The sequence below is a fragment of the Pelophylax lessonae genome, assembly GCF_965119305.1.
Source record: "Pelophylax lessonae genome assembly, chromosome: 5".
Taxonomy (NCBI): Eukaryota; Metazoa; Chordata; class Amphibia; order Anura; family Ranidae; genus Pelophylax; species Pelophylax lessonae.
In genome coordinates, this window is record NC_138772.1 from 139,299,872 (window position 1) to 139,316,190 (window position 16,319).

Sequence of the window (16,319 nt, forward strand, 5' to 3'; positions counted from 1 at the left end):
GGGGGGGGGGTAATTTATAAGAAGGATTAGGGATTAGAGTATCCTCTCTGCTTTTATGGAATTAAAACTTTACACTGCAGGCATAGTGGAGTGAAGCCTTTCATTTGGACTTATCTGTGCGCTTGCAGGTGGATACCAGGGATTGCACCTGCTGCTGGAGACGGGCTGACAGAGAGCTTAAAAGCACTCTTGTGAATTGCAGATAGTAAAACATTCTAGAAGTCCCTGCCTTCTGCTGTAAATAGAAGCTGTATTTGTAAGGCTGAACAAATGTAGCAACCCTAAGTGTGGTCTACCGTGGAGAATTAAATTAAATCTCCTGGTATACATTTATTTTGCACTTGTAGTCACAAAATGATGGTGACCTTGACCTATTTCATCAGTTTAATATTATGTCAATTATTATGTATGAGAGCAAATTAATGTGCTTACCTTCATTACTGTTTACTGTCAAAAAGCAGAGACATGGGGGTGATTTACTAAAGGCAAATTGACTGTAAACTTTGAAAGTGCAGTTGCACTTTTAAATTGCAGCGGTTTCAGAGCTTATTAAATGAGGTAAAGCTTCACTTTACAAAGAATACCCAATCATGTGCAAGGAAAAAAGAAACCTCATTTTTGCATGCACATGATTGGATGATGGGTGTTAGCAGAGCTTCCCCTCATTTACTAAGCTCTGGTGCAACTGCACTTGCAAAGTGCACAATCTATTTGTATTTAATTAATAAACCCCTTGGACTACTTCACTGCACCTTTGAACTCTGCTATAGAAAACATATTAGTTGGGTAAGAAACATCTGACTTAATTTGATTTAGATTGGGTTGAGCGTATACTTGTATGAATGTGGTAGGGACTTTAAAATATAATTTCCGGTAGAGAAGGGACTGATGAACTGATAATGCTTTATAAATATGACAAATAAACAAAGATAGATATACACTATATTACCAAAAGTATTGGGATGCCTGCTTTACATTCACGTGAACTTTAATGGCATCCCAGTCTTAGTCCATAGGGTTTAATAGATCCACCCTTTGCAGCTATAACAGTTTCAACTCTTCTGGGAAGGCTGTCCACAAGGTTTAGAAGTGTGTCTATGGGAATATTTGACTATTCTTCTAGAAGTGCATTTGTGAGGTTAGGCACTGTTGTTGGAGAGAAGGACTGGCTCCCACTCTCCGCTCTAATTCATCCCAAAAGTGTTCTATCAGGAATGCAGACCAGTCAAGTTCCTCCACCTCTAACTTGCTCATCCATGGCTTTATGGTCCTTGCTTTGTGCAAAGGTCCAAATTATTTGGTGGAGTGGGGATTATGGTGTGTGGTTGCTTTTCAGTTGTTGAGTCAGGATACCAAGACATTTTGGACAATTTCATGTTCTCAGCTTTGTGGGAACATTTCGGGGATGGCTCCTTTCTTTTCCAACATGACTGCGCGCCTGTGCAGGAAAAAAGGTCCATAAAGACATGGATAAGTGAGTTTGGGGTGGAGGAACTTGCCTGTCCTGACCTCAACCCAATAGAACACCTTTGCGATAAATTAGAGCACAGACTGCATGCCAGGCTTTCTCATCCAACATCAGTGCCTGACCTCACATTCCCATAGACACACTCCTAAACCTTGTGAACAGCCTTCCCAGAAGAGTTGAAGCTGTTATAACTGCAAAGGGTGGACAAACTCAATATTGAACCCTACGAACTAAGACTTGGATGCCATTAAAGTTCATGCGTGTGTAAAGGCAGGCGTCGCAATACGTTAGGTAATATAGTATATAATAATATAGTCCTAAATTAATAAATTGGAGCTGAAATCTGGAAACATTATGATTATTATTATTTTTATTATAATGTAGGATTTATGTAGCACCAAAAGTTTGCACAGCGCTTTACAATATAAAGGGGGACAGTACAATTACAACACAGTCCAATACAGAAAGAATCAGAGGACCATGCCTATGGAGCTTACGTTACTCAGTCATATACTGATTCTATGCATTTATAAGTTATTTATTTCCACTTTTTTGGACTTTTCAGACTTAGAATAAAGTTGATTTTATACCCAAATACAACCCCTTTTATTAAGCGCCTATGATAATCCCTTTAAATTATATATGTATGAACAGTCTAGACTGTGATTGTGGTTTGAATAATTTACTGATTTTTTAATGAAGCCCATCCCACAAGACAACAGATACCACATGGTCAGCCAGATTTCATATGTGTGAAGTTTGAGATTCGGATTGTTTTTCAATTTATGTATTAGTTTTTGGTGTATTATAAGGAAAAATACACTCTATATATTCTTCAACCTTTTTAAAAATATTAAGCTAGTAACTGTATCATATATTTCAAAGGGCACTGTAATTCTTGGTGAATTCAAATCCTTGAAATTTTATGAAAGTTGTTATATTTTTCTTTATGCTATACAAGTCGTTTGGTGAAGAAGTCTTTACTCGGCCCCCAGTTCACAGGCAAGTCATAGGCCATGTATGTGAACTGTTCTAGACTTCACAAATGTTGTCCTTTTAGTGTCAAGTAGCTACTGTAGACACCATGGTGGATACTATCAGCACAGAAAAAGAAATATTTACAGACAGGCAGTGACTGTTATCCAGCTTGCAAAAAAAACTTTTTGTCCCCTTTTTAATAATAAATTATTAATAAAACATGCCCTGTGTGCATTCAGTGCGGCTCCAGCTCCCTGCGAGATGAATGAGATCGTCAACCAAATTCCAAAAAACAAACTCTGCATGGGTAACTGGATTAAATGTCCTGCCTGCCTAATTCATTCTGATCTCTAGAGCTGTTCTGCCAGACGGACACTCTGCTTCCATTCCCGTATTAGTGCTCTTCATCCCGTGCTCTGTAATTTTACTTACTTTCTTTCAATCCAACCTACAAATACTATTCATAACAACTACCTGTGTTTCATGTTAGATTTGATGTAGAAATAGCTATTTCACTATGGGAACCTTGATTCGCAGTACACCTTCGTCGTGTCATGCAGTCATTTCACTCATTAACATAAAACCATCTTTTGCCTGGTCAATTTAAAGTAATAGCTATGGGGCCTGTTGTGGTAGAGAAATTATTTTCGGAATGCATACTGGAAATGGGAAACATATCACGCCGTGTTCTAAGAGGACTCGTTCTTTTTCTTTTTTCATTGGTCCCCTCCTCCCTCCTTCTTTATGCACTTAGAAAAAGTCAGAATTTTCTTTTCTTCGTAACACAAAGAAGATCAGCACTGAGCTGACCTCTTCTGGGGCTATCAGATTGCAGTGTGCAGATGTATCTCTAGCTGACACGCCTGATTCACTAGGCATGACCATTTATCAACACCCAGATTAAGTAGCTATGTACCATGACTGCAAAATCAAATCTCTAGTGTAAAATAGGGACAGATTATAAAGCACATACAACATAGCACAAAAAAATGGTGAAGGTCCCCATCTATTACCCCGTGAAAGCTCAAGATAAAAAGCCTTGTACATTTTAAAAGCTTTTAGCACCAAAATTGTCCACTGATGAGTTTATTTTGCACTGCCACACTGATTGCTATTTTTGATAAATACGCTAAGGCAAAACCATTCTGCTTGTCACTAGAGCGAGCCAAGGAGAGCAGAAATATGATCTCCATCTCTTTTCCCCGGAGATTTCCTTCTAGTAACATTCTGGCAGCTCTTACCCTTTTGTAAGGCTGAGATGTATCACAAACCTTCACATTCTGATTACTTAGCAGGGAATACACTATATTCATCCTTGGGAAAATGCCATAAATTTCCATGCTTCTTCAAAACATGCTTTTAAAGCTCCAGTCACTTTGATAATAAATATATACAGTTTAGACAATACATTTGCTCTCTGCATGATTTTAGGTTTATTGTCCTGATTTAGGGTTGGTCCACTGTGATCTTTCTTGCCAGCTGTCTTTTTTTTTTTTTTAAATGTAAAACATTTTTAGTAGGTTTTCAATGATTTACTGTACAATTTATATTGAAGCATGAGTGTATTGCAAGGTTTTGTACTGGTGGGTGCACTTTTCCTTTGTATGACTATGATGGTTGCACCCATGGTTCAGAACAGCAAGAGGTAAATTGGATAAAGAGTGTGGAGGATAATATCAATGCTGCATTATTAACACAATAGCACATTGGTTACCTTCTACACCAGTAAGGAAATGCTTTCTTAAATACTAAGTGCTAACCTGGCATTGTTAACCACCATTGTATGTGGCACTAAATGTCAATTGCAGTGTTTAGGGCTTTAGTCTTCTCTAAGACCTCAATCAATACCACCGGAGGATTTTGCCACTTTTTGCGATTCGGCACTGTGCAACTTTAACTGACAATTGCGCTGTCCTGCGACGCCGTACCCAAACAAAATTTACGTCCTTTTTTTCCCACAAACAGAGCTTTCTTTTGGTGGTATTTGATCACCTGTACAATTTTTACTTTTTGCGCTATAAACAAAAAAAAGCGTAAATTTTGAAAAAATAACAACATTTTTCACATTTTTTTATATGAAATTCCCCCCCAAAAAAATGTAAAATCAAAATTTTTTTACATTTTTGGCCAATTTGTTTTCTGCTACCTATGTTTGGTAAAAAAAAATCACAATAAGCGTATTTTGATTGGTTTGCGCAAAAGTTATTGCGTTTACTAACTAAGGGAAAGATTTCTGTCATTTTTGGTGTTTTTTTTTTAACGAGTAATGGCGGCGATCTGCAATTTTTTTTGCGGGACTACGACATTGCGGTGGACAGATCGGACCCTTGACTGACATTTTTGACACTTTTGGGGGTACCAGTGACATTACTACAGTAATCAGTGCTATAAATATGCACTGTTACTGTAAAAATGACACTGGCAGGGAAGGGGTTAATTTTATTGGAGCGGGAGGGGTTAATGTATGCCTGGTGCTTACTAACGTGTGTGGGGGGAGGTGACTGAGTGACACAGGGACAGATCGCAGGTTCAGCTATGCTGAACCCTGCAATCTGTCACTGTCTGTCACTTAGGAGATCCGCCCGCATTGTTTACACAAGCGGGCGGATCTCCAAACTCGATTCCCCGACGATCGGGGAAGAGCGGCGGTGATCACCGCCGCTCCTTCCCTGGCCCGACTCCCGCTGTGACTGAATACAGCGGGAGTGAGCCTCCGGTGGCGCGCGTGCGCCGCCCACAAGGGGAGGAGTCCAGCGACGTAGACTTACGTTGCTGGACGGGAACTAACCACTTTGCCGCAGTAGAGCTCCAGTGAGCTGTCGGCAAGTGGTTAACATACTCCTATCATGTATACGACACCGAGGCTGCCATCACTGGACTCCTTCAAAAAATATGAATTGCCTGGCAGTGTCTGGTGTTAAAACTTTTTTATGCCGTACTGAAGTATTGAAGCCACTGGAACAGAATGACAGCCAGAGAACTAACATTCTCAGACGAAAAGGTCAGCAGAGGCAGCTGTTATAAATATATTAGAAATAGGTAGCTAAACTTTTATATAAAGCTTTAGAATTATCTCACAATTATCTTTATATTTAGTTGTAATGACAAAAAGAATAGTTATTATGACTGAACTGGTCAATATTGCATTTGTTCCCGCACAGTAATATATTTTAAAAACGACCAGAGTATTAGTGCCCTTGTGCAGCCTAACACCAATTAAATAAAAGATAAACAGAATTAAACACTTTTGTTTAGCTTAAATAATATTGTCCTTCAAATCACCACTTTCATTCAACGTGGCACTAAGCCTTACCATATTGCAAAGACTCATCATTACCATATTGCAAAGCTAAATACCCAACCCAGCGTTCTAGCTCATTAAAGTGAACCTCCACCCAACTCCCCCATTTGTTTCTTTAACCCCTATTTACTGGGAAATTGGATCTGCTTGTTTCAGATACCTACCCATCCAGCAGATCCAGCATTGTCCTGCTGAGATACTCTCATGTGGTGCCACTGCTCAGACCAGCACTGCCATTTGTTTCTGACACCATAGAGAGACCCACTGGCTCTTTTGGGTTCACCTCTACTGTGAATGTAACAGTATGTCTTCCTGGGATATGTACGTCCCAGTCGGCACAGAATATGTCATTCGCCTTGGCAGGAGGCGGCACCAAATCATTTTCTGAAAAAACGGTAAACAAAAAAAAATAAAGTAAAAATCTGCTATAGAGGTAGTGGAGCAATGGCAGGGTGGACAAGAGGCACTTTCGATTTTTGGGTGATGATCTGCTTTAAAACTGAGCATATAAATAACTTCCCTTCAAGCTAGACTATGTCCAAAGCCCTTAGTACAAACCTGGGTGGAGGAAAGGACATTCAGGTTCTGGGGAACATTTAGATTGTCTGCAATTATATTTTGGTAAACAGGGGGTGGTTAGAGCTTATCTTTTACACTGGTGCAGTGTTTCCAAGCTTTGGTCAATCATGTACTATCTTATCTTAAAAGTTGTCACTAAACTGTTCTGTCCAGAAACTCATCCACAAAAAATAAAGCTTTCTGTCTGTTCCTCACATTTTTTGTTCTTGGTTAAAATCTAGTAGGTAGGTTGACCTGTTCAAAAGACATTTGAACCTGCAGCAGCAGCCATGTCAAGTCTACTTAAAGCAGCAGTGGCTGCCATTAGTAACTGACACTAGAGAAAGCAAATTCTCATTAACACCTGGCCTGCACATGACCTAAGGTCTGCTTTTTACTACCTATACTAAGAACTGAGTACCCTATCCCGGAATTTGGAAAATTACATACTAATAGATTCTAATTTCTTACATGAAAAAAACATAGATGCATTATATCCTATATTGTCAAAAGTATTGGGACGTCTGCCTTTACACGCATATAATGGCACCCAAGTCTTAGTCCGTAGGTTTCAATATTGAGTTGGCCCACCCTTTGCAGCTACAACAGCTTCAACTCTTCTAGGAAGGCTGTCCACAAGGCTTAAGAGTGTGTCTATGGAAATGTTTGAACATTCTTCCCGAAGTTCATTTGTGAGGTCAGGCACTGATGTGTACAAGACAGCCTGGCTCGCAGCCTCCGCTCTTATTCATCCCAAAGGTGTTCTATCTGGTTGAGGTCAGGACTCTGTGCAGGCCAATCAAGTTCCTCCACCCCAAACTCTCTTGTCCATGTCTTTATAGACCTTGCTTTGTTAACTGGTTCAAATCATTTGGTGGAGGGGGGTTTTTGGTGGTGGGGGGGGGGTTGTTTTTCAGAGGTTATGCTTTGCACCTTAGTTCCAGTGAAGGGAACTCTTAATGTATCAGCATACTAAGACATTTTGGACAGTTTCATGCTCTCAGCTTTGTGGGAACAATGTGGGGATTGCCCCTTCCTGTTCCAACATGACTGCGCACCAGTGCAAAAAGCAAGGTCCATAAAGACATGGGCGAGCAAGTTTGGGAGGGAGGAACTTGACTAGATTGCACAGAGTTCTGACCTAAAAGCGAAAGAACACATTTGGGAGGAATTTGAGTGGAGGCCGCGAGCCAGGCCTTCTCGTCCAACATAAGTGCCTGAACTCACAAATGTGACACATTCATAAACTTTGTGGACAGCCTTTCCAGAAGAGTTGAAGCTGTTATAGCTGAAAAGGGTGGGCCAACTCGATACTGAACCCCACGAACTAAGACTGGGATGCCATTAGAGTTCATGTACGTGTAAAGGCAGGCATCTAAATAATTTTGACAATATAGTGCATCTTAAAGTGCACCTGTACAGAAATGTAAAATTAAACAATCACAAGTACTCACCTTTGGGCACAGTTACATACAGTTACATACGTTCAAATTGTGGGACAATCTATAGCTATGTCCTAGACTACCCTGAATTCTGTACTTAATTTTTACTGTACCTCCACAACACTTGTTATGGCTGTGGTGATAATCACAAAAGGGTGGCAAGTAGAGCAGTATAATAGAATTACTGAAATGAGAATGCAGCATGCTTGATTCCACCTTAGAAAAACAATGCCCAATCATTACATCCTTTTAGACCCATTAAACTTGTTTCAACTTTGTAATCTCTTTAAAATTTGCTGTTTTTTACCCCACTTTAGCTTCCGTCTCCTAAATCTGTTATCTGTTAAATCTCTTTTTTTTAAAACCCCCTTTCTCAGTTCCTGTTCTAAACAAGAAATGGGAAACAAAAGATATTGTGTACTGAAACTCCCCGATGCACACTGGCTAACATACTGTACATTATCAGGTTCATCAAAGGAAGTAGAAGTATAATTACTTAGTGACATCTGCTTTTTCTTGCAGAGCCAAATACCTAAGATTTGGCAGGCAATACTCTATTTCAGACTATTCAAAGGAGGCTGCCTTTCTAAAATGCATTATGCATTTTTCATGTTTTTACATTTAAAAAGGAGATAACCTTGTTTAAATAAAAGGCTGTGTACTTCATACTGTCTTAAGATGGATTCGGTGGGTGCTATGTCACAGCTTTTCTCCTATCCTACACAGATGGAAAGACAGATGTCAATGAACTCCAATATCATGGGGATGCAGGGTCCCAATCTAGGCAATCCTTGTTCTTCACCTCAAGTCCCTCCAATGCACTCAGATGCCAAAATGGTAAGAACACCCAAAGCTGTTTTCATTCATATAGCTCAAAGTACATTAAATAAGGAACTGTTGCATCTGTTTACATACCAAATATGCATGCCAAGCAAGAGGAAGAATTGTGCCTCCACTGATTGGTCCCTCATATGGCAAAAGTCTTTATCCAGACAGTTTCAGCTGCAGATCATTTCCTCAAACACAAGCTATTAAAGTTAGGTTGGTAGGTAAAATGTTTCTTGTAACTGTGGCAACAGGCGTTTGCATTTAAGAATAATTCCTATTATTATTATTATTTTCCACAAAATATTTCTATCTATCTATCTATCTATCTATCTATCTATCTATCTATCTATCTATCTATCTATCTATCTATCTATCTATCTATCTATCTATAGATAGATAGATAGATAGATAGATAGATAGATAGATAGATAGATAGATAGATAGATAGAAAGATAGATATATGAATTTGCGGTCCTAGTGTAGTCCTAGAATAAACTTACACAATGTTGAGTATATTTTAGTGTTGCATCATGTCTGAGCTCTCATGAGTCCTTAGAAATTAGGGCTCTGGTACATAGATCATTTCTCACAAGTGCTACTACACAAATACAACTTTTCCTTTCCATCCCTTCAATGACTTTGTGAGTATATGTTACAGGGGATGATGATAACACTGAAAACCTAGGCCATTTATGACCCTTCTTGAAGCGGTACTAAATGTTGCAAAAAAAACCTCTTCCTGCAAAGTAAAGGCATATTGTGCTAGCATGTATTGCATACTAGCACATTTTGAAGGACTTACCTTGAAACAAAGCCACCGCTGCAGAGGCTGTGATCTTCACCCAGTCTTTCTTCTGGGTTCGTGGGCTGCAAATGTTTGAATGGCCGAGCCACAATGATGTCACAATGATGCGTACAGAAGTCAAGGCCCTGTCACAGAGCTCTGAAGTAACGACATGGTTATGCCGTTCCTTCAGAGTGCATGCTTTGGTGATGTCACTGGCTTCTGCTCACTAAAATATCTCCTAAACAGTGTATGTTTAAGAGCTATTCATTTAATCTACAGGTAAGCTTTATTATAAGCTTACCTTTAGGTTAAAAAAAACAAAAAACTGAGAGTTTACCACTTTTAATTCACAAATTATTGCAGTTCTGTATTCATTATTACATCCCTAAATGTGTGTTTTTTTTTTTAATATAAGCAGTGTAAAGTCACTGGATACAAAACCCAAGCTCCACTGCTTCATTAACAAGCCTGCATCTAATTGTTTCTTTTTTCTAATGGGAAAAAAAAAAATCTGGTTGGCCGCACTTCCAGTAAAATCACCTTTATTTCAGCAAATCCATGAAAACAATTCCAAAATCAAAAGTAGAGAGGAACAGCATCACCAGCTAACGCGTTTTATGCTCACTTAGTGCTTTGTCATAACTGTGGATTTCTTTTCGCCTATTGGAATCCATGATGGACAGGGCCACCACCTGGTTAGTGGGGGGCTGACTGGGGGAAATAAAAGCAGCACTAGGAGCTATTTGCTTGTGCTGCAGCTGAAAAGAAGATTAGGTAGAAAGAGATGGCTTCATAGGTGTTCTTTCTTTGCTTTCACTGTCCAAGCACAGAGTGGGGTAAAGACCTGTAAGTGTTACTGAACTGTATTAGAGAAAATATAGTTCTCTTTACTTGCCAGACATGGCTTTGTGGTATGGTAGAGCTGTGTAAATCTCAGAACTGGATTGACAAATGTAAAAATTATTTGGTAGGTAAAGATGTGTATCTGTTTAGATTTTTGCCGTGAATTTAGCTTTAGTTTGTGCAGATAGTATATAATGTCTCACACCTCTGCCTATTGTTTGCTGCCTGTAAGAGCCTTTAGACATTACCTGTCTTTTTAGATCACCAGCGACCTTAAATGTAAGCAATATTAGAATACAAAGTTTTAGGATTAGTTGCTAAAAAATTGCATTGTGTGCTCTTATTTCTGCTGGGCCCAAGAAAAAATCCAATTTTGTATGTTGCCCTTGGCCCTTGAAAGGCAACTTGGAAATAGCACCTTTGTTTACATTCAAACTCTATAGGATGTGGTCTACTCCAGTTCTTGCTACATATCATATACACTCTTCTAAGAGCTCAACAAGAGGAAATTGTAGCTTGAGCATGAGCATGGGTTGGGATAGACATTGAAAGAGTATTAAAATACCAAAAATATAACTGAAAATGGATATGTGAAAAATCTCGTCACATTTGATTTTAATTTTCAGGATTGAAATTGTTTTGTTTTGAGGTAGCTGGGAGTAGTGATTTAGAGTAAACCAAGTAGTTTGTTTCCATGGCTGTATTTGTATACTGAGGAATTGTTGAAAGGTTGTCAGCAGTAATCAGCGCACGGCAAGGAGTTTGGAACGTAAAAGCACATGCCTTTTGTGTAGAGCGCACAACTATAACTACATGGGAAAGATGTCATAACCAGATGTGCATAATATTTGCAAAATTCTATTCAGTATTGGCCAGAGAGAAATATTTTTGTATTGTCATAGAAATCAAATGTCTACAACAGATGTGGTAGTCCAATTGATAAATGAGCATTTTAGTAATGACAGTAATTGTAGTAATTACACAAAAAGACATTTAAGGTTGTGTTTAAAAAATTAGAATGTATCTATGTATAGCCATGTTACCTTATTTAATCCAGTCAATTATAGCTAACCATCTGAAAAGCACAAATCTTTAAGAAAGGTTGCATTGTATAAAAAACAAAAACAATTATTTTGAATAACTGTCATCCTTTAAAATTATCGGAGACCTCTACCTCTTGAACCACAATATCCTATGGCTATATCCAGCCAAGCCGAAGCTAGACAGTCTTAGATTGAACCTGTGGCCATGCTATGGACATTTAAGTATTGACATATTTCTTTTATCAAGCAGTAAATGCTTTAAAAAAAAGTGCTGGCCTCTATAGCTGCAAAAATTGTGGAGCAATTCATCCTCACAGTTCAAAGGACAAACACTGTCCTTCAAATCCTTATCACAATATCTCAGCTTACTCTGCTCCCTTTCCCAGTGCTCCTCCTTTGTGTTTACATTAGAGATCGGAAGGCTACTGTTGGCGGAGGAACCGAGTGAAATGTGATGATGTTACTATATTCATATTACGGTATATTGACACCTTGGGCTGTTTCTATGCTGATATCTGGGCATGGAGGCTGGAGAAGTGAGGTGCTTTTTCCTTTTCATTTTTGTTTCCAACTAATAATGGTTGTATCCTAAGTAAGATGATAATTTAATTTGTCATTTTATCAATGCATCTTTTATAACAATGTTGTGTCATATACTGTATGTGAATATATATATTTTTAAAGCTTATGGAATGTTCTCATTTCCGGTAGTCTGTTGTTGCACCTAAATAAAAACATATTTTTTTCTGTCTTTTGGTATATATATTGTTTAATAGGGATGTTGTGCATGGTATATCCACCAGTATTCATTTGAGGTATGGGGGAACAGAATGAGCTAAGCTGATAAGAGAAGGCTCGATTGAAGATAAATTGTTTGATAGTGCATGCAGCTACAGAGGTTACTGAGGGTGTATTATCAGGGTTTTTTTTTTCTCAGAGAATAGATGCAGGAACTTCCTGCTTCTGAGTAACTTCTTGTCTCTGCTCCCTACCCACCTCTGAGCACTGCCCCTTGTTTCTACCCCCCCCCCCAGTACCACCCCTTTTAGAGAATACAGAGCCAAGTATGTTTTTGTGGTGATAAGTACATTTGTACGGATATTGTTAATGATAACAAGAAAAGCAGTAAAATTGACCCCCTTCCCCTCAACCAGCAGCAATAGACACCCCAGCAACAATAGATTCCCTTAGCAACAATGGACCCCCACAAGAAAATTACCACCTCAGCAACAACAGACCTCCGGCAGCAACAATAGATCCCCCAGTAGCCGGCATCAATAGACCCTCCAGCACACCCTAGCACCCCTTGCCATTGCATACATTTAGTGGTGGGGGTGCCCCACATTCCCGCAGAAAAAAACCCTCTGTATTATTACTTATTATTTACTTACTGCCTGTTCAGAATATATAAATATTTAAATGCCCATAGCCTTGCCACAGGTTCAGTTTAAGGACATGGAACTAAGGATTTGTAAGATGCCAACGCAAGGACTAAAATAAGCAAATCATTTTATTTCTTAGAGACTTGAAAGTGGTGTAGGCAGCAGATGCTAAAATTATATTTTTCTAAGTAGAAGGGTTATGCACCTCACATCTATGTCTGCCAAAGGCTGGCAAGATGTAGTTTTAACACCAGAGGCTGGCTGGATTTGTACAACAGTCTCAGCCCATGTATTGCCTTAATAGTTGTGGGGTGGGGGAGTTAGTGGTATGGTTCATATACATTCTTTCATCAGCACTCAGCTATTTTTGTGAAGTAGTGATCTTTCTGTATTTTGTTGCATATGCAGCCTCCTAAGTAACAAAGCATAGGCCTGTTAATATGTCATTCCGAAAGCTGGTCTTGTGCTGTTGTATTGGGGCATTCATGCTTATTTTTCGTGCATATTTTAGTATACTTTCCTAAAGATGTTTCCTTTATAGCCCTGGTACAAATAACACTGGTAGTCAAAGGCAAGACTTGACAATATGTCTGAGATGTCTGAGACAGGATGTCCAACACGTGCCACAATGTCATTATCATTATCAAATATCTACCCTTCTACAGCTTGTGAATGCAAAATAGATAAAAGGATCATTAAAGTAAATGTGCTTAGATAAACACGGCGGCTGATTAAAGTAATCAGCAATATGTTGCCTCGTATACCAAGCCATGTGCTTCTTTTAATGCCTCCCGTTCTTATTTATAACCTCTACACATTACTGCTTGGAATTTCCAGGTCTTATAATGAACATTAATTGATTAGCTGGATCCAAGAGCAGTTTTAGCACTAGTAAGTAGTATCCCAGTGGGTACACAGCTAAATACTTTATGAAGTAATTAGTATGGCGATGCCTTCTAAAATGAGTCCTTTCAGTAAAGAACTCCCAGTGGAGCATGTTATTGGTTTATGGGCATATTTTTTCAGGAGCATCAAAATTGGGCGGTGATAACAAGCTGAATGCTCATATCAGAGGATGACGCTTTCTAAATGTGTGTCTACAACTACAATACATTTGAAAAAAGAAAATGTTATCAGACAGTTTCTCATTCTTTAGTTAATGAATATGTTATATAGGATCATCAACAAAAAAAAACAACCACTGCTTGTCTTTAAAATCTTTTCTGTTTTGTATTGGCAGTCTTTGGTTCTGATAGTTTCCCCCATGCTATATGAGCTGCTTTAGCCAAAAGAGAGATCCAATTTTAAGGCTTCAAATATTTCTTCATATGACCAGTACCCCACTTCCTGACATATATAAGGGGCCCTGTCACCACGGGTTTACTTGTAAAGTCAGCACATCCCATAAAAGAGAGCGTGTATACTTATCTTTCCAGTGCTTGGGCTTTTAAATTCCAGTGCTTTGCTGCTCCTTGGCCACTGCAAGGAATTAACACTTCCGAATGGAGGAGGGACTGAGGACATGCTTACTCCTGCCTGCAGCAGACTGATTACATATTCTCATCCTAAATAGAGTCACTGGACTTAAAGTATAACTAAAGGCAAAACTTTTTTTTTAAATTTTGGATGGAGGGGAGAAGGATTAGAACCATCAGGTTTTTTTTACTGTTTGTGCTCCTGTTAATCACTTGCCGACCGCCGCAAGTACATATACTGCGGCGGTCAGCCCCTCACAGGCAAAGTGACGTAGGGGTACGTCACTAGCCTGTGAGGCTCTGGGGAGCGAGCGCGCGCCGCCGGATGCGCGCTCCCGCTCGGTCACGGACCCCCCCGTGCGTCTGGCGGACCCAATGTCCGCCGGGCACTCGCGATCGTCCGTTACACTGGGAGAAAGGCAGGTGGCTAATGTAAACAAGCCGCCTGTCATTCTCCCCTGTGTAAGAATAGTGATCATACGGTTCTGCTATGTAGGACCGTTGATCACTGTTCTTACACCTCAAGCCACAGCCAATCACAGTTAGAATCACACCCCTAGGGACACACTTAACCCCTCCCTCTAAAAAAAGTTAACCCCTTCACTGCCAGTGTCATTTTAGAGTAACATTGCATATGTATAGCACTGATTACTGTAGTAATGTCACTGGTAACCCCAAAAGTATCAAAAATGTCAGTCAAGGGTCCGATCTGTCCGTCGCAATGCCGCAGTCCCGCAAAAAAAAGCGCAGATCGCCGCCATTACGCGTTAAAAAAAAACAACAAAAATGACAAAAATCTTTCCCTTAGTTAGTAAACGCAATAACTTTTGCGCAAACCAATCAAAATACGCTTTTTGCAATTTTTTTTACCAGACATATGTAGCAGAAAACAAATTGGCCTAAAATGTTAAAAAATTTTGATTTTTACATTTTTTTGGGGGGGAATTTTCATATAAAAAAATGTGAAAAATATTGTTATTTTTGCAAAATGTACGCTCTTTTTTTGTTTATAGCGCATGATCAAAAAATCGCACAGGTGATCAAATACCACCAAAAGAAAGCTCTGTTTGTGGGAAAAAAAGGACGTCAAATTCGTTTAGGTACAGCATCGCACGACCACGCAATTGTCTGTTAAATTCACGCAGTGCCGAATCGCAAAATAGGCCCTGGTCAGGAAGGGGGTAAAATCTTCCGGGGGTTAAGTGGTTAAGGAGATTCGCCTTCCCTATTCATCATTCCTGTTTACTATTATCATTGAAAGTGAAAGTAAAAGAAAACCCCAAATTGTGGGTTGCCCCCAGAAAAGTAATAGAGGGAAAATCGTCCAATGGGGGACAATTGTTCTGGTGACCTGGGGATCCCCAAGAAATTTTCTTAATTTGCAGGGGTTTCCTCTCACTTCCTGTTTGGATATGGAACAGGAAGTGAAGGGAAATCTCTGCAATGGGACACTTACTCTATCCAAAATGAAAAAAAAAATAAATAAATGTTTTGCCGATAGTTCTACTTTAGGCTTAGACTACTTTATATAATAAAATGTAATGTTATATTGTGACATATGTGAAATGTATTAATACAAACTTGTAAGGTTATTGAAAGGTCCACTTGAAGCAGTCAATAACCATGCCTTTATGCCTTTTTACTTGACCTGTATTTGGAAAGAGAAGATGGGACTCAAAAATGTGTCCTAGCATAACTGCACTGCCAATGCAGAAATTTCATTTTGTGAGTTTTTCTAATACTCTTGCTATGTTCCACTTAACTTGTGTGCTTACTAAGCCCTGTCCTCCTCAGGACAGAAGAATAGTTCATACAATGTCCCCACATCTGTTTTCATCAGCTGTTAAACAGCTGGGGAAAAGGTTCAAGGCTTCACATCAGGCACAATACAGCACATTTAAAAATGTCATATAACATTTTATTTGGGCTCATCTTCTGTAGCCAGGGGGGCTGCCAAACCATAGAGGAGCTATGCAGTTGTGAAGTTATGATGACATGAGCAAAGTGCCATTTACGTGTCTGTGATTTCAACAGCTTGGTGTATTTGAGCCTGGCATGTTCACACAAAAAGCTAAATATTGATAGTGCATATACTTTGTAAGTCTAATTTGAGTCTAATTTGAGCGTTTCGTCTGAGCACAGAGAGTGTTGACAATTTCAGGTAGTATATTAAGGTGAAGTTCAGGTAAGTCATATTGAAGTTCAAAGATGGGC

At 39.2% G+C, this 16,319-nt stretch overlaps 1 protein-coding gene across 4 annotated transcripts in view; it reads left to right on the forward strand.

Moving 5' to 3' along the window:
- The window catches only part of CREB5 (cAMP responsive element binding protein 5), a 593,699-nt gene that overhangs the window by 481,029 nt on the left and 96,351 nt on the right, over positions 1 to 16,319 (forward strand). For 3 of the 4 annotated variants that reach the window (XM_082257535.1, XM_082257537.1, XM_082257538.1), the window contains one exon: positions 8,474 to 8,584. The exons of the other annotated variant lie outside the window; for it this stretch is intronic. In XM_082257535.1, coding sequence (XP_082113661.1) covers positions 8,474 to 8,584 — 111 coding nt within the window. The remainder of the gene's footprint in view (positions 1 to 8,473; positions 8,585 to 16,319) is intronic. 4 annotated transcript variants of the gene reach the window in all.